The sequence below is a fragment of the Thermobia domestica genome, chromosome 9, assembly GCF_964235325.1.
Source record: "Thermobia domestica chromosome 9, izTheDome1.hap1.1, whole genome shotgun sequence".
NCBI classification, from domain to species: Eukaryota; Metazoa; Arthropoda; class Insecta; order Zygentoma; family Lepismatidae; genus Thermobia; species Thermobia domestica.
Window position 1 is genome coordinate 162,326,796 of NC_137462.1, and position 24,046 is coordinate 162,350,841.

The 24,046-nt window shown below is 33.3% G+C and overlaps 1 protein-coding gene across 1 annotated transcript in view; it reads left to right on the forward strand.

The window, feature by feature from the left end:
* Nucleotides 1–24,046, forward strand: part of cin (Molybdenum cofactor synthesis protein cinnamon) — an 87,676-nt gene that overhangs the window by 34,240 nt on the left and 29,390 nt on the right. The window contains exons 7-10 of the mRNA XM_081772101.1: nucleotides 10,492–10,673; nucleotides 14,918–15,034; nucleotides 15,838–15,996; nucleotides 23,244–23,405. Of these exons, the coding sequence (XP_081628227.1) occupies nucleotides 10,492–10,673; nucleotides 14,918–15,034; nucleotides 15,838–15,996; nucleotides 23,244–23,405 (620 nt within the window). The remainder of the gene's footprint in view (nucleotides 1–10,491; nucleotides 10,674–14,917; nucleotides 15,035–15,837; nucleotides 15,997–23,243; nucleotides 23,406–24,046) is intronic.

The following is a 24,046-nucleotide window of genomic DNA, read 5'->3' on the forward strand; positions in this document are numbered from 1 at the left end:
TAATAAATATACAGGTGTTCAGAAGAAATTCGATGTGCTTTTACTACCCATATATAAGTAGATCTATTGTAGCATTTCAATATTTTTCATGTATCCCAAATTATACAAGAAGTACTAATAAATTTTCATTCTTTAAATTAAATGTATACTATTTGTTAAAAAGAACTATCTGGTGATTGAAGATTACTAAGGGGGTAGGAAAACTCGGTGCTAGAGCGCGTACCTCTTGTGCGAGGGCTCCCTGGTTCTATTCCAGGCAATGTGTTTGTGGTGGATTGCATTGTATCCGTGTATTTTCTCAGGGTTCTCCCGTTACTTCCCACATTTTCATTCCACCGATTCTTTCATAACATTCCCTTTCATTAATAATTGTAATCAGTCTCCTTTAGCCTAGAGGCATAAATGTGAGACGTTAAAGAAAAAGACTTAATTTAATGTAGTTTAAAAGTTGGAAGATGTTTTATATGATCAACTGCTCATCCTAGTGATGCTTTCGTCAAACTTGTTTATCGTTGGAAGGTAGATGAAGGTTTTTGAAGCGAGGAAGAAGTAGTTAAGGATAGGAAAACTATTTTCCGAAGTAACGAAAGTTTAATTTTTCAATATTAGTTTATGTGGCTTGTTCTGTTTCCCTCCTTGATTGCCAAACAAAGTCCTGCTGTTTTTGTTGTGCCGATGGTGCCACGTAAGTAATGTCCATTCATTATTTTGTACAAAAGCTTGCTTTTGTCAAAAATAATTCTAAAAACAAAGTTGTGCTGTTTGCTTTCAAATAGTAGTAAAACGTGTAGTGTTTTAGTGCTATTTATATTTTAAATTTATTATATACTATTTATATTTGTATCAATTCTGTATAATTCCTTTATTTTTGTATTTCTGTACTGTTGTATTATTTTATGCCATAATTTGTGCGAATTCCATGAATCAGTGTTTAATGTTAATTCTTTTGTGATAATGTAAAATGTCTCATATGTATTTCTTTCAATGTGAGCTTTGGACTTTATTATACATTTTGACACTATTGATTTTGTTGATGACCTACAGAGGCTATTCTGTGTATGATATAAAATATTGCGAATGAAGAAATGAATTTTACGTTCGAAATCTCATTGTGATGTTTCGGTTCTCCGTTCAAATTCCCCGGCTTTTCATAATTCTGCCTAGCCAATTATCTCTGGCTCAATTTTGTTATATATTTATTACCTCCAACAAGAAAATATTTTCCATTTACTGAAAGTTTACATAATCTGTTATTAATTTTTATAAGCATCAGTAAATGATAAAAACTAAAGGAAAATAAAAAAAAATACTACAAAAGACGAGAAACTTAAAAATACAGAGGAATTCAATTAAAGAAAGTTATAAGTGCTAACAGTTGTTAGAATGAAACAAGTATGTACTTACATCCAAGGACATATACGCATGCATACTCAAGCACACAACCACCTACCTATACAATTTATACATGCACTTCTAACAAATTCGCTTTCTGTGATATTATCCAATCTTTTATGAGCTTATATTAATGGAAGGAGGAAATAACCGATTTAAACTTATTTTTATACACTAAATCTTCTGAGGTGCGAATTGAATAATACTCAAAGAGTGAAAAACTGCATGACTGGACGCGGACTCAAACCCGGAAGTTTCAGCGTAATAACTTTTAAGCACTTTTAAGATAGGCTTAAATCAAACTCTCCTATGTTTTGTGCTATATTATACGTATTCTGAGCTGCATCGAGTTATTATTTGTTTTTACTATTTTACAGATAAATGTATTCTTAATGCTCTGTCTGCGACGTTAAATTTCATGTACTGCAAAAACTCACTAGTACCAAACGAATCATTAACTATTTCATTCAGATTCTTTTTTTTTTAAAAAAAAAAATAAAATATGTATCTTAGAGATCTTCTCTGTACATTTTCTTGCTGTTCATGCGAATTGTATATTTAGGATCTCAGACTATTGGCGCGTATTCCAATTTTGATCGTTTTATACTCTTAAACAGAATTTCAATATTGTTAGTACTTATAAACATTTTTATATTTCTTATAATGACACCCAATTACATAAACGCATCTTGTACTATAAATAAAAAGTGTTTAGTAAAAGACATTTCACTTTCAAATGTAACTTCCAAATCGCTATAATGAAGCGTACGCTTTAGATATTGATTTTTATTACATATGTTTGAATTGTACTTGAAGTTCTTTGTTTTGTATCATAAACTTGAACTTAGTTAAAATTTAGTTTATTTTGGTACTCCATTTATAAATATTATTTAAATCCTCTTGTAGTTGTTGAATATCTTGATCATCATGTATATCTCTGTGTACCACTTAATATCATCTGCATACAGTAAATATTTCGAATTTCTAACATGTTTTGGTACATCCTTTACGAATAGAAAAAATAACACTGGTCTCAGATTTGAGCCCTGTGGTATTCCTGAACTGGTGTTAAAACTAAACGATCTCAAGTGTTTAAAACTCATTATTATTATTATTATTATTATTATTATTATTATTATTATTATTATTATTATTATTATTATTATTATTATTATTATTATTATTGCTATTGCTGCTTAGGTAAGATGGAAATAGGTTAAGTAATTTTAATGAAAATCCAAAGACTGAAAGTTTTTCAAGAAATATATCATAGTTAATCATATCAAAAACCTTTACAAAATCAGTATATTACATCTACACAATTATAATGCTGTTTAATTTCATGTACAAATTGAACAAAAGTAAATTGGTTACGTTGACCGACTGTGATAAAATTCATGTTGATTCTCACAAATGTAACTTCTGGCATGACTAAAAGTAGGATCATACAATATTTCTTCATAAACCTTCACGGCGCACAAACTAAAATCATTGGTCAATCGTTTTCCACTTTACTCTTGTAAGCTTTTAAAAATTGGTGATACTGAAGTAGTTTTTCAAATTTCGAGAAATATTTAGGATTTTGAGTATTAAATTAAGAAGCATGGACAGGGACTTTTGTAATATTTCAGCAGCATCTCGTACCTTTATCAGATAAGTAGGAATCCCATCTGATCCACAATCTCTTTTAGGTTTTAATTTTTTATTAGTGTATTTATATTGGTCACTTAACCCTTTCACTGTGGAAGGCGACGGAAAAAAATTTCCCTAACCTGCGAATGTTGATTATAGTCGACGTGTTAAAATTTGTCTGTATCTTGGTTTTGTCGATTGTAGTCGCCAAAGGTTTTCTGTGTGATTTCTATTGTTTATCGAAAACAATAGAACACAAAAAAAAAAAAAAAAAAAAAAAAAATGAACGGTACAACTTTGGCGACTACTCTCGATAAAGCCAAGATACGGACAAACAAATTTTAACACGTCGACTATAGTCGACATTCGCATGTTAAGGAAATTTTGTTTCTGTCGACAAAAGTCGACTTCCTCTGTGAAAGAGTTAATATGGTATTAATACTAAATTGTTTCTTACTTCTGTAGTGATTCTTAAGTGAATGATTACAATATTTATTATTAGTCGGTTACTAAATTCTGACGATTACTATTATGGCATCTTCAAGCTACGACGAATCTTCCAAATTTCATAACATACTTATTATCACCAATTATTACATACATAATATTAATTCCACATAATGTCAATACCATATCCGAATTATATTTAAATCATGTCTACAATAGTTCCAGTTATTCTCATTTTACTAACATCCCAATTATAGATAACAATTCGTACCACTGCTTCGCAACTACAAATCCACCATAATATATTCAACAATATTTCATCTTTATTAATCAAAATACCTGGCACTAATTACCCAGTCATTACTAGCCAACCGTAAGTACCCTATAACTCAAATACTCCTAACAACTTCCCTTCGTACAGAGTAAAACAGTTATACGATGCTGTATTTATGCTATATACAGACTGAAAACAATTAGCAAAACTATCAGCCACTTGCTTGTCCAGGAGAGTACCATTTTGCGTCATAATACAGTGTTCGTAAAGTAACACAACCGAGATCTTGTCGTTCGAAGCATAAAGGATAAAGACCTGATTTTTGTAACAAAATTTAGCGTTGTCCATGCAGATATTTGAGATGAAAACTGATAACACAATTCGAAACGTTAAATTTTAGTAATTGTTTAAAGAGCAGAAATACTATTTAAAAAAAAAAAATAAATAAATAAAAAAAAAAAAAAAAAGATAAGATCGATCGCAAGGAACAGAAGAATCGCTGTAATTGTTAGTAAAGATGTTTAGTACGCATCAATATTTATCGGATGAGACAAAAACTGTATTTTATTTGGCAGTGTTGCCAGTTGTGACGGCTTTTTTTTTATATAGTATTCAGGAAAGGCACATCTAAAAGCAATGCACATTCTGGCAATAATCTTCTGGCAAAAATACTACCTTAGGTATATCTCGCCCTTGCGCATATCGAGCAGATGATTTATCAATAAAATATTAAATTGAGTTTTTTGCAAAAATTTAGTAAAAGTAATTACTCACCTGTAGCTGTCAACCATTACTGGTTGGGATTAATTATTTTTCGCAGCAGATCTTTGATCCGGGTGGGTCCTTATCTCTTTTCATTATGTGCTGTGTTGTGTTGATTGGGAACATTATTCTTGTTATGATGCCGTATTTTATATAAGCGAGAAAATTTATTATTGAGTTTTATTTTTACGCGTATTCATATGAACAGGTTAAAGTATGATTTCAAGAAATGTTTCCAGACTCAACAATTCCAGATAAAAGCAGTATTTGACGCCTCCTGCAATGGTTTCGTGCTACGAATTCTGTTCATGACAAGTCTTGCTCAGGAAAACCTACGGTACTAACTCCAGAGGCCCTTCACGATGTTCAGGAACGAACTACAGTTTAGGTAAAACTACTGCTTACAAAGTCACACGTACGCACAGCAACCATATAGAATTCGTGCTGTACAAGAACTAAAGGGAAGTGATAATGATGCAAAGTGAGGTATTGACATTTGTTCAATTCCTAAGAGATAATGGTGTAGGCATATTGGATTGATATTTTACTTTGACGTGGCATGGCTCCATTCCAATGGTTACAGAAGTAGTCAAAACTCGCGTTATTGATCCACTGAGAATCCACATGTGTTACATGATGTTCACTTCATCCTCGGAAGATTGTGTATGGTGTGCGATAACGTGGCATCGTATCATAGATCTGTTTTCTAATACAACTCGTGATTTAATTATGCAATTTATTGCCTTATTAAAATACTAGGAGCGTGATTGCTGGTTCCAGCAAGACGGGGATACGTGACACATCAATAATAAAACTTTACAGTGTTACAAAAGTTCTTTAGTGATCCAAAAAGTTGTGCCTCCTTGCTCTCCAGACGAAACTCCGCCCTGTTTTTACTGTCGAGTGACGAAAGGAGAGAGGAAAATACGGTGATCGTGAGACAACCAATTCAAAATTTCAACGAATTTACACGTTTCATGACCCATAGATACCAAAAAATGTTATTTTTAGACATCTGTCCATCGATTAAACGTATCTCAACCAAATTTTAAACTTAAAGGTTTTTATATAATTCTCCAGGGAATTTTCGAATTTTTTTTCCTAAATGAAGGTAGTTTACTGAAGGGTGAATTTTTTTTTAAAGTATTTTATCAGAAACGATTCTAGCAATTTTGTTCATATTTCATAAATAAATATTTCATTGATAACATGATAATATGGAGTAACTCATTTGTTCTAGAAAAATCTACACGAGTAATGCCTTATTCGTGAATGTGGAATTTTTTTCGGACGATTTTCTCAAAAACGACTCAGTCGATTTTGTTCATAGTTCATAAATAAATAGTTCATTAATAACGACAGTACAGTATAACTCATTTGTCCTGAAACAAACTGCGAGAATTGGTTTATTATTACATTGTTGGGAGTGAGTTCTCTCGGTTGATTTTTTAAATAACGATTCACGCGATGTTGTTCTTAGTTTATCCTTGCTCCAAAAGACATACACAATCAAAGTCACGGTGCGTGGCCATAAACGCATTGTAGTATTCTATTTCTTTTATCTTGTATAAAAGAGTAGAAAAATCTTAGATTTTCCTTGATTTCTTCCTCGCTTTTTAAAAATATAATATTCATAGCTTTACGGATTATTTTTTTTGAACCTTCTCTTATCTTTTTATACAATATTCCTATTATGTGCAGAAGTTGCTCGTTGCTATATGGTTAGCATACACGTCTTCGGCGCAGGAGAGCCAGGTTCGATTCCTGATGGGAGCTCGTGTAGTTCGAATCCCACATTAAGCTGTAGGTCCACTTCTCATATAGCCTCGATACTGAAAGGAACGTTAAAATCCATCCTACTGTTATGTCCAGAACCTTTCATGTAATGTATATAATATTCTTTTTATTTTGATATATCGATTATCTCTCTCTCTTGTTTCTTAGGCACTGTTCCACTGATGATTTCATACTTACTCGTTGCGTCTTCAGTGTTATGAAATTGTTGTAAGAGACCAGTCACGGATTACTTGATATGTGCATAAAAATTAACTTTCTGAAAATCATATGTATATTTTGTTTCATTTTTTGTTATATAATTATGATCTTGACCGGAATATTAATTTCTAATGCAGAACGATGTAAAACTTTCATGAGTGGTAAATAACACGTTTGTACTTCGATACCTTTAATAATTATATTAATACCGTAGCTAAGATTCTAGAATTAAATACTTTCTATTGTTTATAGTACTTTATATTGTAAACTAGCATTAATTACCCGCTTCGTTGGGTTAAATTAAGAAAAAGTAGTAATATGTTCCGTTAGTCAGTCACTTTTGACTATTACTAAAGGGCTCTTTGATATCGGTCATTTTCGATGATTTTTATATATCCTCTCCTCTCCCCATGTTGCGGGGCATGTCATCGGAAGTGTCATTGTTCATCTCAGTGATCCTGAAAACTATGAATTCGACACTGGTATTGGCCATTTCGATCATTTTTATATATCTCCCCCTCCTCAAGTTGCGAGGCTGAATTTGGATTTAAACGCATCAGAAGTGTAATTATTTATCTATGGTTTCGGCACTAATATCGGTCATTTTCGATCATTTTTAAATGTCTCTCCTCCTCCACCTTTAAGTTACACTGTCAAAGTGATATGACAAAAACCATCTCAAGTTTAAACTTCATCTAGGTTGTAAATTTGATCGAGATCGGTCCGGTGGTTCAAGAGCTATTAAGTTTTATATATATATATATATCCCTCGTATCCCCCTCCGTCGTGACGTAAATTCTACCGTCAAAGTGAAATGATAAAAAACATCTCAAGCCCAAACCTCATCTATGATAAAAATTTGATCCAGATTGATCGTTTGGTTCAAGAGTTAAGTTTTATTCAATTCTTTAACTTCTTCTTCCTCTTCCCCTAAGTTCAATCGTCAAAGTGAGTAGATAAGTACCATTCCAGGCCCGAACATCATCTATCTTGAAAATTTGATCGAGATCGGTCGGGTGGTTCAAGAGTAATGAAGTCACAAACATGATCACTTTCATTTTTATTTTTTTTACATATATCTCTCCTCCCCTGCGTTGCTCCGTTAAAGTTAAATGACAAAAATCATCCCAGGCCCAAACGTCTTCTGTGTTGAAAATTTGATCGAGATTAGTTGAGTTGTTCAAGAGTTAAGTTTTATTTATTTTTATAAATAAATCTCCCTCCCTCTCCTCTAGGTTCTACCGTCAAAGTGAAAACATACATAAAAGAAACTTTCCAGGTCCGAACCTCATCTATGCTGAAAATTTAATCGAGATCGGTCGGATGGTTCAAGAGTTATTAAGTTTTATTTATTTTTATAGATCTCTCCTCTCCTTTCCCTCTCCCTAAGTTCTACCGTAATAAGTGATATGATAAAAACCACCCCAGGTCCGAACATCATCTATGTTGAAAATTTGGTTAAGATCGATCGGGTGGTGTAGGCGTGATGGCGTCACTTTCATTTTTATTTTTTTTTAAACATATATCTCCCCCTTCCTCTCCTCTACGTTGCACCGTAAAAGTAAAATGACGAAAACATCCCAGGCCCGAACCTTATTTATGTTGAAAGTTTGATCAAGATCGGTCGGGTGGTTCAAGAGTTATTAAGTTTTATTCATTTTCATATATTTTCCCTTTCCCCTTCCCCCTCTCCTAAGATTTACCATCAAGTTGAAATGATAAAAAACTTCCCAAGTTCGAACCTCATGTATGTTAAAAATTTAATTGAGATCGATTGGGTGATTCAGGAGTTATTAACACACGAACATAGTCACTTTTATCTTTATATATATTGATTTTTCTATATCTCCTCTTCCCCTACGGTGCTCTGTCAAAGTGAAATGATAAAAAAACATCCCAGGCACGGACCTTCTCTATGTTGAAAATTTAATCGAGATTGGTTGTTTGGTTCAAGAGTTATTGAGTTTTATTTATTTTTCTATAATTCCCCCTCTTCCCTCCCCCCCCCCCTAAGTTCTACCGTCAAAGTGAATAGCTAAAAACACTCCCAGGCTAGAACTGCATCTACGTCAAAAATTTGATCCAGATCGGTCGGGCGGTTCAAGAGATTAAGTCACAAACATAGTCACTTTCAATTTTATAATATAGATTGTGCAGACAGAAAATTAGCTAAAGACTACCGTATGCATATCCTTCTAAAGAATCATATTCTGAACCACTGAGTATCAGAATAATAGTCACCAAAATGTTGCTTTCATTAAAAAGTTGTTTTCCTCAAATATTTTATACAAATCTTAGTGTGTAAAAGGTGAGCTGGGGGTAAAAATATACAGTTTCTATATAAAATATTTTGTCATGTAACACACAGGTTCTGAAGATTATTTTCTATTTCAATGTTGGTTGTTAGCAAGTCAGTTTTAGCAGCAATAAGTACTCCAGCATCTCTTTTATCTACTCTATCCTTTCTGTGTCATCATCATCATCATAGGTATTCCGCCACTATTGGCAGCTTACTTGCCGCAACTGAGAAGCTTCCATGCTCCACGATCTCACACTATCCTGTTCGTCTTCACACACGATTTTTCTATTTTGATATCGCTCATTAAGAGTAGCCTCCTTTATCCTCTCCCTCTCTTTCCTGCCATCATACCCTCTAGCACGTCTCTCATGATGCAGTTTCTTCTTAGCCAATGTCCCAACCAGTTTCTCTTTATCTTCCCAATAGTATCTAAAACTGATCTTTTCTCCCCGACCAATCCTAACACCCTCTCATTCGCTTTCCACTCGACCTAACTAATTCTCTCCATAGGCCCGGATTCGATTCCCGACAGAAGCTTATGTAGTTCGGATTCCACATTAATCAGTAGGTCCACGTCTCATATAATCTTGCAGCTGAACATGACGCTAAACTCAAAGTCCAATCCAATCCGAATTCTCTCCATTTTCTCCACACCCACATTTCAAAGCTTTAGCAGCTCTAAATTTATAATATCAGATTAATGTCAAACTTCTCTAAGTATAATTATATCAAAATCGCAGTGTATACTACTTAAAAATAAATCGTAAATTTTTGTTCTTAAGTCTCTCAACATTTTGGTAATATACAGTTTAAATTACTTATCGCATTCATGTTTCTTCACCTTATATTGAAATGTCGAATCAACTCCTTAAGTTACGACAGTGCTTATTGCGTCGTCCATAGTTTTCAGCTGAATCAGTGCCCCTTTTTTCTCAGGAAAATGTGTATGATTTTTAAATATACTATGATCAGGTGTAAGCATTTCTGATTAAATACTTGTAGTTAAGCATGTGATATAACAATAGTAAGGATAAATCGAACGTGTCATTTGAAGAAGGGATTTTTTTTTTCAGTAAATATTGGCACATTCAAAACACACATCCGTTGCTCTGCAGAATAAATACACTTTATAGTAACATGGTTTTGACAAGTATTGAGTGGTATAATAACACAAATTTAAAGAACAAAAAAATTTTGGCCAGCAGGAAATTCGTTTTTATTTTCTCAAAATCATCTAAACGGAATGTTTCCCTTCTTCAAATGCCACGTTCAATTAGATTGCATATCACTCTTTAGTACTACAAAATATGAAAGTAGTGTTAGTTTACGTGTGTTGCATTAATTTGATATTCATTTGTGAATTAGCTTTTGAAAATACCACAAATAAATAATACATCCTGGAGATGGTCGTTGAAAGTACAGAATGTTGTTATTGAAAAGCAGTTTGAGACCCATGTATTAATATTTTATATGCATTGTTTGGTTTTATAATCAAAAGTTTGCAAGTTTAAATTTCCGCTATCTTAACAGCTTTTATACAGATAAGGCCCTAAAACTCCGAGGTGAAACTTTGATCAGTTATTTTGTATCCAAGGTTTTGTAATTTATGATAAAAGCGTAGAAAAATTTCATTAAGCTGTCCTGAATGTTTCATGAGTATGAACACTTTAATATTAATTGGTTTATTTAGCCAAACGAGCGGACAGTTACTCCGGGATTTTGTGTGAGAATAAATACAGGAGCACCTGTGCCACCAGGAGCTGATTGCGTTGTTCAAGTGGAGGACACAAAGTTGATAAGCGAAAGTGAAGATGGGAAAATTGAGTTGGAAATCGAGATACTGGAGGCTCCAAAAGCAGGTCAAGAAATCAGGTAAATAAAAGTAATCTCACAATATTATTGAATTTCAGTTATTATTAGTATATCTATAATATTATATATGTAATATTGTTATAATTTGATGTATATATCAAAGAATAATATACACACAACAGTCTACACATACATTATACTTCCATTCATATCACATGAAATCTTTTTAATTTGATACAACTAAAGCGTAGTTCTGTTTCACTATGCTATATTCTAATCTCATTCGAATTATCGTTCTGAAAAGACAAGAGAAACCATGTGATGAACGACAGGGCAACCAATGCTGTCTAAGTCACCAGATATTTCATTTTGGATTGTAATAATTTAATGAGGCATGTTTTACCCCTGCTCAAAAGCATATTCTGTTAGGAAATCGTACTATATTACTATAATCTTTTTCAAAACGCATGGCGGATGTTTGTGTAACAACTAATTATAGCCTCGCAAGCGCAGTATGTTCCATTAATTCTGTTGACACAAGTTCTTCGTCAGTCAAGTTGTCGAATGAACGAGACTTGGAAGCGTACTCACACTTTTCCTGAGTGGCATACGTGAGGAGCTTTATTATATTGGCTACTCCAGTCTCCTAACTTTATGCTGCGGAACTGGTTGTAATGAAATTATTGGTGATAAATGTCGAACTTAAATCATTTTGGGACGTATTGATGAGAATCAACTAAACCAGGCATAACTACAGTCTTGTTGAAAGTCAAGTGTGTATGTCGAACACAATTCCTGATGATTTCTAAAACAGTTGACGTTAGAAAAGTTTCCCGTGATAAGTTCTTTTTCGTTCTTAGTAATCTTGCTTATCCTTATAGGACTTGTAAATCCAAAAAACAAGTTTCTTGTGTGAATATGGTCGGTGGTCTTTTTCAGGAATTACATTATTGCAGAACCTATGAATAATCCATTCGGGTTTCTAAAACTTCGTTAGTGCAACGTATTTACACACAAGAAAAGAAGTCTGCATTAAATCATTGAAAAACAACACAAAACAGACAAAACTAAGTAAAATGTCGCCTGGACAAGCATGAAAGCTACAGAAAACAGAACAGAGCGATTGTGCAGTGCTGCTTATTTTCTACCTTAAAACGACAAGTAGCGTCCTCTATCAATATTAAATTTATCCGAGCTTATTCTTATTTGATGTGTTCGTATTTAAATTCCAGACGAAAAACACGCGAAAAAGAATTTTGCAAAATTTGACTTTTTGACTGTATTTTTAAATATTTAACGGCCACGTTTGGACGGACCTAGTTCTACACATGAACATATAGAATGTGTGTGTTTTGTCACGGAATTATTCCTCGAAAACTTGCTTATTTCTTTTGAGGTTAGCATTGACTTACCCGCTCTTTGCGTTAAACCATTGTTATATTTCATTTTGAAACTACTGCCCTGATAGTTTTGCAGATGCTAAGAGAAAATTGTTTTGAATGACTGTCCAGTTATTTCATGGATAGAAAAATAGTGGATGAATAGAAAAATAATTTCATAGATGAATAACTTTTTAAACTTATTTTACAACTGTGAAAAATGGAAAATTTCATTTCGTTACTGTGATCTATTAAATATGTTCTAATATCTTAAAACTTTATGGCGGTTCCAGGGAAAGCGAAGTAAGATTTTATTCTCTAATGTTTTTTATAGTGGCATCAAATTTTTAGATAAAATGATTTTATACACAGAATAGAAGTCGAAGAATTGAGGAAAGGAGTAATTTAAGTACGAGGGGTATTTAATAAAAACTAGCACTGTCATTTTGTAATTCAAATCACTAATTCTTTGTACTATTTCTTGTCGCGGAAATTAACTACATCCCTGCATCAGAAACCTCTAGAAATTTTGTAATCACAACGTGCGCAGTCGAGCGGAATCAGTTTGATAAAAATGCAAATTTGTCTTCTAAACTGCCAAGATGCGTGATTAACGCGATTAGTGTTATGCCATTAAATTTTTATGGTATGAACATGAATCCTTTGACCACCTACGAAGAGCGCAGGAGAGCTCAAAGCACAAAGCAAATCAACATGGCCGTGAAAACTATGCGCTACATGTAGAAGGAGGACATTAAATAAATAAATAAATAAAAATAAATAAGTGTTGCAGTTAACATTACTAGTTATTCCTTGCAAGCCTTCGGCTCGTTGTACGCTATAGGCTAAAATTGTGATTAATTAAAAGTTCTGATTGTTTGCATTTAACTTCTTAGTTTACTTAACAATTAACTTGCGGTTACAACAAGGATTCGCACTGTTCTACATGCCACTTTTTCTACAGTTTACATAAGTATTGAAAATATCTTTGGAGAGAGTGAATCATGATGTAATGGTCGATCAACCTTGCACATGTCCAATGTGTATACGTCGTATGTCTCATGAAGTGACTGAATTCAGAACACAGAATGCATCTTTACGATACCATGTCTACTTTACAGCCGCGACCTCTCCTCCTGACCTTCTTCCAGAGAAGTCGGTTTAATGATAAAATCCAGGCAGTGAAAGCTTGAAAACTGGTGTGAAGAAACTGTCAGAAAATTGTTTTTCGCACATTTTCCAAGAGTGACAGTGAAGGTGGAACAAGTGTGCATATTTTATTCAAATTAGTATATACTTGAACCACACTTATGTTGTAATGTGACTTAATTCATATTGATACCATAGAAAGAATTTGGGCTTGTCAAAAATAGACCATATATGTATTCTATTAACCGAGAATTGTGTAGCAAAAACAGAAAGATACAAAGTTCGTTCTTTCATCGGTAGGCATATAACTTTCATTTGACTTTCTGGACTTTGGGATAATTGATTAGCGACGTGATTAAGGCTCTTAGAATTTTAGTAAATAATTTAGAGAAAAGAAGAATATAAAAAAATGTGCAAACCTGTCCTTATAGACCAGAAATTTGAATGCACAGTTTATGACGTCATGATTGTTGTGTACATAGATAGATACGGATAGTCTTGAAAAATTATTAGTTCGTGTAATAACATTTTTCGGATATTCTCAACTCACTTTCTAAGTTTTTGCTGTATTCTTTGAGCTGTTCGCTAATTTTTTTTTTTTTTTTTTTTTTTTTTAAAGGGGGAGGGAGAGCGTAGGAAAGAGCCTTCAATAAAAGAACTAAAGTAAGTACTAACTGGAATAAAAAATGACTGATCTCATTTGTATTCAATATCAGTCGCTTTGGGCTGTAGAATATGAAACATAATGAGCTAACAAGCGTTTCCAAATTATGTTGTTTATTCTCTAACAAGAAAGAAAGAGAGAGAAAGAAAGAAAACATATGTGTACAATAGTTCAAATTATTAAAGTAATTGTGACTTGCACCTACCACAATTGCTTCCATTTTCAAACGTCATGCTCTATGACAATGGACGAAAAGGTTAAAACTAAAAATTAAATCATGACAAAGGAAATTATGTTCGAGAATACTAGGTAAACACTACTATATACAATAAAAATGGTCAAGTTTCCCAGCAGTCAGACTGCTTTCACCAAACTGTCACATGAGATGGGTATATGAAGACATTAACAACTCACATACTCAGTGTTTTCTTCTTTCCAATAATATTAAGCTAAATTAAACTTAAATAGAGGTTCCCTAGGTAACGAATTATAATGCGACGTACAGTCTTGCTCAAGAAACCCTGTCCACCTACCTCTTTGTAAACCCCTTCACTCTTATTTTTTTATTTAAATTTATCTTTTGAATTGAATCAAATAAATGCTCATTTACCCTAGCCAATTAAGGTCTTTATTTTGAGCCTAAATATTAGAATTCCGTGGCAGAATCTTTGAACAAGACTATATATAAAAATTATGACACTATTAGATTTTTAATCATCTAGAGAAACTAGTAAAGCTATTTTTCGGGAAGGTGTAGCAAAGTGCCAAGTGCCAGGGTAAGATACCGTATGCCAAACTGTGTGGCAAAGTTGATCAAGACTTCATGGTTCTGTATTCTGGTGTCGAATACGACGAATATTTTTATTTAGTTCATCTTTTTTTTTTTTTTTTTAAGTTATTTTGTGCATTAATTTGTTTGTTATTATCTGGACATATGCTGGAGGGTCGGACGAGATCCAAGAGAAGTTAATGTAGTAACCAAAATGTTTACACTGATTTCCCAAGTAAGCAGTATTGTTTTTTCGATGTGCGTAGTAAAACTTATATAAATATTGGCATTAACTAAACTGGAAAAATATAACTTTAATTAAAATAAATTGTCTTTCTTTCAGACCACCAGGTAGTGACATAGCTGCAGGTCAGCTTATTCTACGCAAGAATTCAGTTCTAGGGGCGTCAGAATTAGGACTTCTTGCTACTGTTGGCGTAGTTTCAGTTTCAGTTTATAGGTATGTTGCACTCAGTGAACATATTAACTCTAATACCCAATTAAAATCAGTGTTTTATTTTAGCTTTTGTAGTAGCTTAAAGAATAGGTCGACTGTCATTATTACACGTTTCACTGGAGAGAAAGGGGGGACAAAGCGTATACATTTCCTTTCATTAATTTGTTTGATGTGAAGAGAGAAAAAAATGTTCAACAGCTAAAGGTTAGTTTAAGGATGAGTTTTTTTTTTTTTTTTTTTTTTTTAAAAAAAAAGACCACACTAGTTTGCTCATTTACTGATTTTTTTTTTTTTTTAGATTGCTTTTATCGACATCATGGGGATGCCAGGTTCTAGCATGGGTGTTTTAACCTTCAATTGGTCTTCAGGGTCAATAGTTTGAGACCTCATATGTGGTCTGAGTTCTCAAAGTACTTTTGATTTATCGTATATTTCATATTCCCTATACAATTAAGTATTTTTCACAACAGTCCCACAAATCCACAGTTTATGAGTCTAAAGACCTCAGGTTCTCCACCCCTGGGTTGGTTTATTGCTTGCCTAGTGTGAAAGAAAAGCAGGCCACTTGTGAGGATCACGACAGTGCTGGTGAAATTTCAAAGAATTCATTGAATAGGGTGCTTTCCTTTAAAGGAAAGCGGGAAATTTGTGCCGCTATCTATGTAGTAGATGGCCGACGTTTTCCTTTGTAAGAGAATCAATATGATGCTTAACTCTTGTAGGTATTCCACATCCTGTGTACAATATATATGGTGTATTACACATAAAAATGTGTGTAAAATCATAATAATTTATTATCGTTCTAGGCAACCTACTGTAGTAATCGTGTCGACAGGTAATGAACTTCAAGAACCAGGTCAGCCTCTTGAAGAAGGTTTTATTAGAGATAGTAATAAAACTACTCTGTGTGCCCTTATGAAGGAGCATGGGTTTGAAGTGATAGATGGTGGAATTGCTAAGGACAAGTAAGTTAATAAGTCGATTAGCATGATTGTATAACTAATAATATTGTTACTGATCTTATAATTTGTTTGTAACCGGTGGGTATTTGACTAGTATTAATGCAGATTTTTTAAACATTTTTTTTTTCCTGATGTATCTTCAAGATTCTTTATTTAAAAACAAAGTTGGTAGTAATAGAAAAGAATAGAAACGGAGGAAAAAGAAAGAATAAAAAAACACGATTCATATATTTTCATATTTTTGTTATTGTTTGTTGTTGAAGTTTAGTGTACATTGTCAGCATCTCTACTGTGTGAGACTGAACCTACAGTTTCAGGTGCAGTCCAATGCATTGTCAAACTTTAATGCTTTATCTCCCGGAACGCCGTGCACCAGAAGCGGTGGTGAAGGCTTTTTATATTGTTGCGTTGTTTACTAATAGTGGTACCGATCACTCGTTTTGACATTCCTTATTGTATAAATCAGTGTTTCTCGATCTCATCAGTGCGGAACCTATTGTAAAGCATATCAACCTTTATGGGATGCGCCGTAGAATACCTTAGTATGTGAACACTACATCTGAAGTTGAGTAAAAAGTACGGGTAACCATACGAAACTTAGCCGTTTCCATTTCTTAAATTAAATAATGACTCATATCATATTATAAGACTGTTAATAAAACTGTTATTTATAAATTATGAACAAAATCGCGTGAGCTTTTTTGTTTGGAGAAAACCATCGAAACCATCCGTAAAAAACTCCCTTTCAAAGAGTAAAATACCTTTCTGGGCTTTCCCCAGAAAAATAACTCATATTGTAGGGCTTGAATGAACTATTGGTTTACGAAATATTAATTTATGAAATAGAGTCGTTAAAACCGTTATTGAGAATCGTGTTTTTTTTTTCTTTCTTTTTTGTTATTTTACGTTGCAGTAAATGGACGGACATTTAAAAAGAAATCACTTTTTGGCATGTAGGAGCTATGAAACTTGTAAATGAGTTGAAGTCTTCAATTCGGTTTTCTTTCTTCATAATCATCATACTTTCCTTTCTTGTATCGTCGCTCGAACTTAAAAGTAACTGTTATTTAAAAAAAAAAAAATCTACGAGAAGATACTAAAATTAATATTAAATAATTTATATTCATCGAACTAATGTGAATGCGTTCTTGAGCAGACTAGTGTACATTGGGCTCAATTACGGTTAACCAATTGTGAATCAAGCCTATTTGAGCCTTAGTTCTTGCTTCAGTCGAAGAGGAATACTGTATACGAAAAATTTGATGTGTTTTTTTTGGCTTATTTCATCATCCCTATTCTGGCTTTTGTTTCTTGCTCACACTTTATCTTTTCATTACACTATAGGTACCGGGACTAGAAACTTCTGTAGCTGGAATATTTCCCTTTGTTACACTATTTTCATCTTTTTAACATATATTTCCACCTCTCTTCACTATTTGTCCTCAAACTTTCTAATATAATTTTCGTTTCAGTTTTCACATCTCCAAAGTGAATACATTCCACCCTTCCGACCAAAATATCACATTCACTATGCAAACTATTCATTAGTTTTTCTAAATTAATATTGAATGAAGTTGATGAAAGGCAAAACATCTGTTTCACTTCTCTTCCAGTTACACTTTTGTCTGTTCTCTTATTTTAATTTTTATTCGCTGGTTCATGTTGAAAATAAGATCATATCTACTACAAACAATTAAAAAATACTGTACAGTATGTGATTTCTTACATTTAAAGATGTTAGTTGAACATTTGTTTGATGGATATAAAAATCTGCATCAATAAGAGTTTCAAATAGATATTAATTATCTCATATACCTGTAATTTAAAAATAATAAATTTAGAATTGAATAATAATTAGTTGATTCTAACATGGTTTTATGGGGCAGTTTATAGGATTGTGAAGCTCCCCGTAATAGTTTTCCAAAATACGTTACTTCGTATAAAGGTAAAACTTCCACTGATGTTGACGCTATAAGCATATGAAAATCTTTCTACAAAATATGATTTAAGCATTCTATGGTCCGTGAAAATAGATACTTGCTGAAGTATCGGAAATTATTTCAGCTACTAGGAATCAGCAGTGCAAATCTGAGTTGAGTTGAGTTGATTTTGAGTTTAACGTCCCTTTCAGCAGCGAGGCTATATAAGACGTGGACCTATTGATTAACGTGGAATCCGAACTACATGAGCTCCCGCCGGGAATCGAACCCGGGTCTCCCACGCCAAAGGCGCGTATGCTAACCGCTTAGCCACGGAGGAGCTCCGCAGTGCAAATCTGTCTTCAACATTGGGAGGGACGAATAAGATCGCGTTTCCCCCTCCTTTTTTTTTAAGCGTTGTTCAAAATATTTATGAAGTTGAAAAACAATGCTGTGGAGGATTAGGGGAGCAGAGTTAAGTTTCAACAGTGTGAGGCGGCCAAATTTTAGGCTTATTCTGGGGGGATATCAATTTCATCTCACTTTCCTTTGTGACAGTCGGACACAAATTATCACATTTATCCCCAAAAAACCTATTTCAAATCGGATTATTAGGGGGGTAGTCCACCAAGTTGCAAGATTGAGAGGGACATGTCCCCCTCATCCCCCTGGGATTTGCGCCATACAAAGAAGTTAGTATAATTTTTATCACTAACTATGGTTAATTGTTTTGCTGTAGACACTCATTTGTGTGCTGTCAGGTCCCGCAACTGGTTGACGAAAAGAAGTTGTACATAGTCTGCCATTCCATCCAGTTGAAGGCAGTTTCAAAACAAATGAATGCCTCACTTGCAATAAGTCCCTTTTTCACCGTCTTCATCCACATACTGAGATTCGAACTGTACGCTATAAATTATTTCGTCATCGCTCAAAATGTAAAATCCCTGGTCCGTTGAATCACACTCTAACTATTTGATAATTTTACTTCATTCTCTCTTCATTGAATATATGATAAAATTTTCTTATAGTATGCTACTATACCTTTATACCTTCATTTTCATCTGTTAGCATCAGCTTTGACAGAAGTTCTCTTCTGTAACAGCGTTTCATACACTGTTATGTCCTAATCCATCGATGTAGCAAAGTTGTTATCTGGGGACAAGAACGCTTTAAAACGTCCCATTTCTCATTCGAGGAGGGTCACTGAAGAATAGGTTGGTACATTGTCGTAAGCAACATTTTCTTTTTTCGAACTTTCTATTAATATTTCTTTATTTCAGGAATTAAACTTAATCATACCCGAGTGAAAATAGTGCCTTTGTTATTCGTGCTTTCTGGCTGATGTTTGTATATCAGAGGGAACTTTACATGTTTGAAGACTCTTGGACTTTTTGATTTTCAATCAAAAGCAAGAGGAGGAGTTGACTGCCTGTTGAATTGGCAGAAGTAAACATTGTTGCTCGATCTTTGCTAACTGTGTGACCAGGAGCCTAACTCGCACTTCGAAGCCAATACTGTAGGGAATATGCTATCCACATTAGCCTCGTTTCATCGGCATTGTACATGAATTAAGGATCGCAGATTGTTCTTTCCTTTTTAAATCGTTCAGTGAAGTTACCCGCTGCATTGCTATCTGTAAAGAGTTTTTCACCATCCAAATCTAGCACCTGAATACAGTGTATAGCTTTAAAATTAGGAAGCAGCTCTTGCTGGCTTTAAAGTTGTATGAAGCATCGATCTTTTTCAACAAAGATTTTTGCTTTTCACAAACAATGGAGACAGAGAGAGGATTTCCAATTGACTATTGGTTCAGAAAACATTTAAAAACAATTTCTAATTCTTCATTTTTTTATTACACTACCCAACAATTAATTTTTTTTTTTTTTTTTTTTTTTTTTTATACCTCCGCGATCAAAATAGGTGATTATTAAGGAAACAGTCAAGCTGATTTCGAAAATCACCATAAGAATGCCCTGTCGCGTCAGGTTCAAAAGATATGAACAGATTTATTATTCGCATTATATACAGTACAACCTCGAGTATCCGACTCAGTTTTCTGGATATTTCTCAGCCCCTATTCAACCGATTTACAGTAAATTGTATGGTAAGCCTGTAGGGCTATCTACCTATGTTCTGCAAAATTTGAAACAAATCGGTTGAATAGGGGCTGAGAAATAGCCCGGAGACTGTGTCGGATAATCGATGTCCTATTGTATTATACGTACATTAAATCATTTCGGTACATATTGTTACATGGTCACGCCTATAAGTTTTTATAACACATATAAAATCATCAACTCCCTTTTTAAATCAGCTTACTAATGTGAATTGATATACATGAAATCATACGTAACAATGCCGTAGAGAAGAATTGAAAAACTTGGAGGTTAACGGAGATAAGATGTTTAACTACAAATTATGCAGTACTGATGAGAAGCCCATGGCTTGTCCTGGTCACCAATTCGACAACCGAAGTACAAAGAATAAGCAATTTTTGCAGTGTTATATATTTTCTTCCTTTGTGATTTGGGTGTAAATCTACCACACACACAAAAATTATCCGGATGATTAGTATACATTCGGCATGAACCAAGTAGTTTCATTTTGTACTAATAATTCACTTGATACACAGCACAACATTCGTTTTGTAAAACAATATGCTTCAAACACACTTACATGCGCGAAGAGATCATGTCAACAACACACTGCCATGCGTTGAAGAAATCTTGTTAACGACTCTGAATTCTGACATCTCAAATAGGGATCTGTCTTTCTTTGCAACGGAAGGAGAATGCGATAAGACAATGGAGCATAGGTTGTCTCATTTTGAATCATCTATTTGCTATATGAACAAAAATAATAGTGATTTGCGGCGCGAGTGACCAAATAAATGAGATTTTTATAACCTAAAGAGCTTACAATTAGTATTACCAATTTAAGGATTCTGTCGCTAAATCTAGCTATTCGATAATATATTTTAGAGACAAGATTTGTTTCGTTTACCATTGTTAAACTATGTATTGTACTTTTGAAATGTACAGCGAATTAACTAGCATTATTTCCATTACAATTAAGGTTTTTAACGACTTTTCGCAGTACGTTTAGTGACATTGTTAATGTCGTTGGCAACACTGCTGATAATTATATATTGGAAAAAGATGATAAGAGGGTTTTGAGAGGCACAATAGCCTTACGGCAAAGTATTTTAAACATCATTCTTCGATTCTAGATGGTTAATGGGCTTACTTTACGTTCTTCATCTCAAAAAATTACATGCAATATCTCAGAACTGTGACGTGATGTGCAAAAATTGTTACTATTTTCGTTTTTTACACACCAGAATCATTCAGAATCACCTATTATTTTCCCGGAGGTAAAAATCGTGTTGGGCAGTGTTATCATTTTTCTAGATGAGCTTCCATTTTCACGTTCGAAAACGGAAACGAAGTTCAAAATAGAACCACTGCTTTTCTTTATTTTGGAACTTTAAACACGCACACATTAAAGATTCCAGCCAATTGTTTACCAAACATACTTTTTTTATTAATTGTTCAATAATTTCCACTTCATCAGCATGGACAACACAACCCGTTATTTATGCGTGAATATAATCGCCAAAATATTACACACAAAGCACGAAGTAAACCACCTGTAGATAGAAAGGCACTGAGTAAGTGTAAAATAAAAATTAGTTTGGTGAATGACCAGATAGGGAATGAGATTGTGTAGGAGGATTTTTTTTCTTTTTTTTACTTACTTCTACCACGTCTGTCAGTACTGTACAACAGTATATTCAACAGTACTGTTTTTCACTTGGAAGTCCAGGTACATTTTCTAAAGTACAAATTAATTCTTGGGATTTCTCAGAATACAAAAATAGAGAGAGAAATACAGTAATCTCTGAAATAAATAAAATACCGACTTAGAATTATCCTAATATAGACGTCAAAAGTTCCAGTTAAACGTAAATTTTTGCGTTAGTTTAAATATTAATTTCAGGGATATCATATTTTAACGAACGAATGCATACAGTTCACTTCCCTTTTTCTTTTCTTTTTTTCTTTTTCTTTTTTCTTTTTGTTTTTGTTTTTCTTATTCTTTAAAATGTATTTATAGTCAATCTGGATGACTGAAATTCGGATAACTAGGGTTATATGAACTTGAAACTTACTGCAAATAATATTGCTGTTGTTGTATTTCTAGCAGTCGTCAAACATTCTTTCTTACGTCGAGTCACACCATGTAATATATAAATATAAGTAATAATATCACTTACCTTTTTTATAGTCAATATATTATTTATTGGAAGTTTCGAGGAAGGCTTTTATCTTCTTCATCGGCGGTCATCAAAACGTTACCTGCAATTCTTAATTATGTCTCATTGCGTCCAATATTTTTGAGATCTTCACCGGTATGGTTACTGTGACTTTGTTAATGAAAAGCGATATATACTTCAGTAATATGATATGAAACAAATATTGCACTTTCTCAATATCTGAATGTTCAAAATAACACACAATATTCCACTTGAATTTCTTGTACGCTGAAATGAATAAAGCGTCACCGAATTTCACTAAAGTTGTTTTGTACACTAGAGGCATGCCTCCCAGCATGTTTTCGATTCCGTAGAACGATAAATAGATGAATTCAAGTAACGTGCTTAGTAATCCTAAAGAATTAGGAAATGAAAGTCAAATTCTGAAAATATATGAAAAGTCGAACTCGAATGAACTATCGATTCTATATATTGTCAAGTTGATTTGTACTTTCGTAAACGCACAAAAATGTAGACTAGTAATTGTGTGTGGAAATAAAGTTGTTGTTTTATAAAATAAATCTGAGTTGTTTTATTAATCCTGTAGACTCCATATGACTATTGATTATAGTGCTCCATTGCAGCTCACTGTTGATTATAATGCTCCATCTGTTATCCAAATTACTCTTATTAAGATTCAAGCTGAGACTTTTTAGTCTTTAGGGAAAGTTAGCCTTTAGGGATTCATAAACATTTCTCGTGATGTAAGAATTCATCAGGAATGCCGATAATTGTTGTTAGTATGTTGATGTATAAGAAAAGTAAGTAAAGTAATTATTTGAATCAGTCACGTCTCACTTTATTTCTTTAAGTAACATAAACATAAAATTATAATTTCGGGAATAATTTATATGTAAAGTCAGAGTTAGTAATATACGCGAGAACGTACTAATCGTAAATAAATATGGTATTTGTATGTGGAAATTACAGTTCTACAAATTTATAAATGATGATTACTATTTACATATTTAAAGATATATATATGTACTAAATGTAATAAGATGTTACTTTTGTAGCCCGGAAGCAATGCTAATCAAGCTTAGGGATGCTTTAATGGTTGGCGATGTGATAGTGACAACTGGCAGTGTTTCGATGGGTGAAAGAGACATGCTGAAAGAAGTATTAGTCACCGATTTGGGTGCTGAAATTCATTTTGGTCGAGTATTCATGAAACCAGGGTATGTATTAAGATACATTATTGATCCATTTATTAGTTCTTATGTCAAATGTAAATAACAATACGTGAAACAGGGTGCGAAATCCTGGGGATATGTAGGATAATTTTCCCCATACAATATTAAAAGAAAAATCACCCCAAGTAATAAGTTACTGTGGGGATAGGGATGGAAAAAAGTGACACTTTTGTCAGCAATTTGCAAATTAGTTATAGTGATTTGTATGTGTTTTTGATATTTAATTAACGGACAAACTATATATAGCAAGACATAACGGGAAGTAATTAAATAGTTAATTATGATCAGACAACTTTGTGAACAAAATAGCAGCGAAAGGCGAAGTAGTTACGTTTTGTATCACGGGTTTGGAATTTTTGCTACTTATACGTTTTGTTCATGTTGTTATTGTGGTTAGAATTGTTCATTTAATTTAAATTTATTACTAAGTAATGCTAAATAAATAACTTCTGGTGTTATTGAGCAAGGTATTATGTAATGAATCAGCATATAACTTAATAAATCAGTGTTAACCTTTCTAAATTAACCATATATCCGCTTTTCTCCATGATTAATAACCTCTTCACATTTTTCTCTACTAAGCATCATCTTTTATAACACACGTTAGCATTATTCCGTGAACTCTA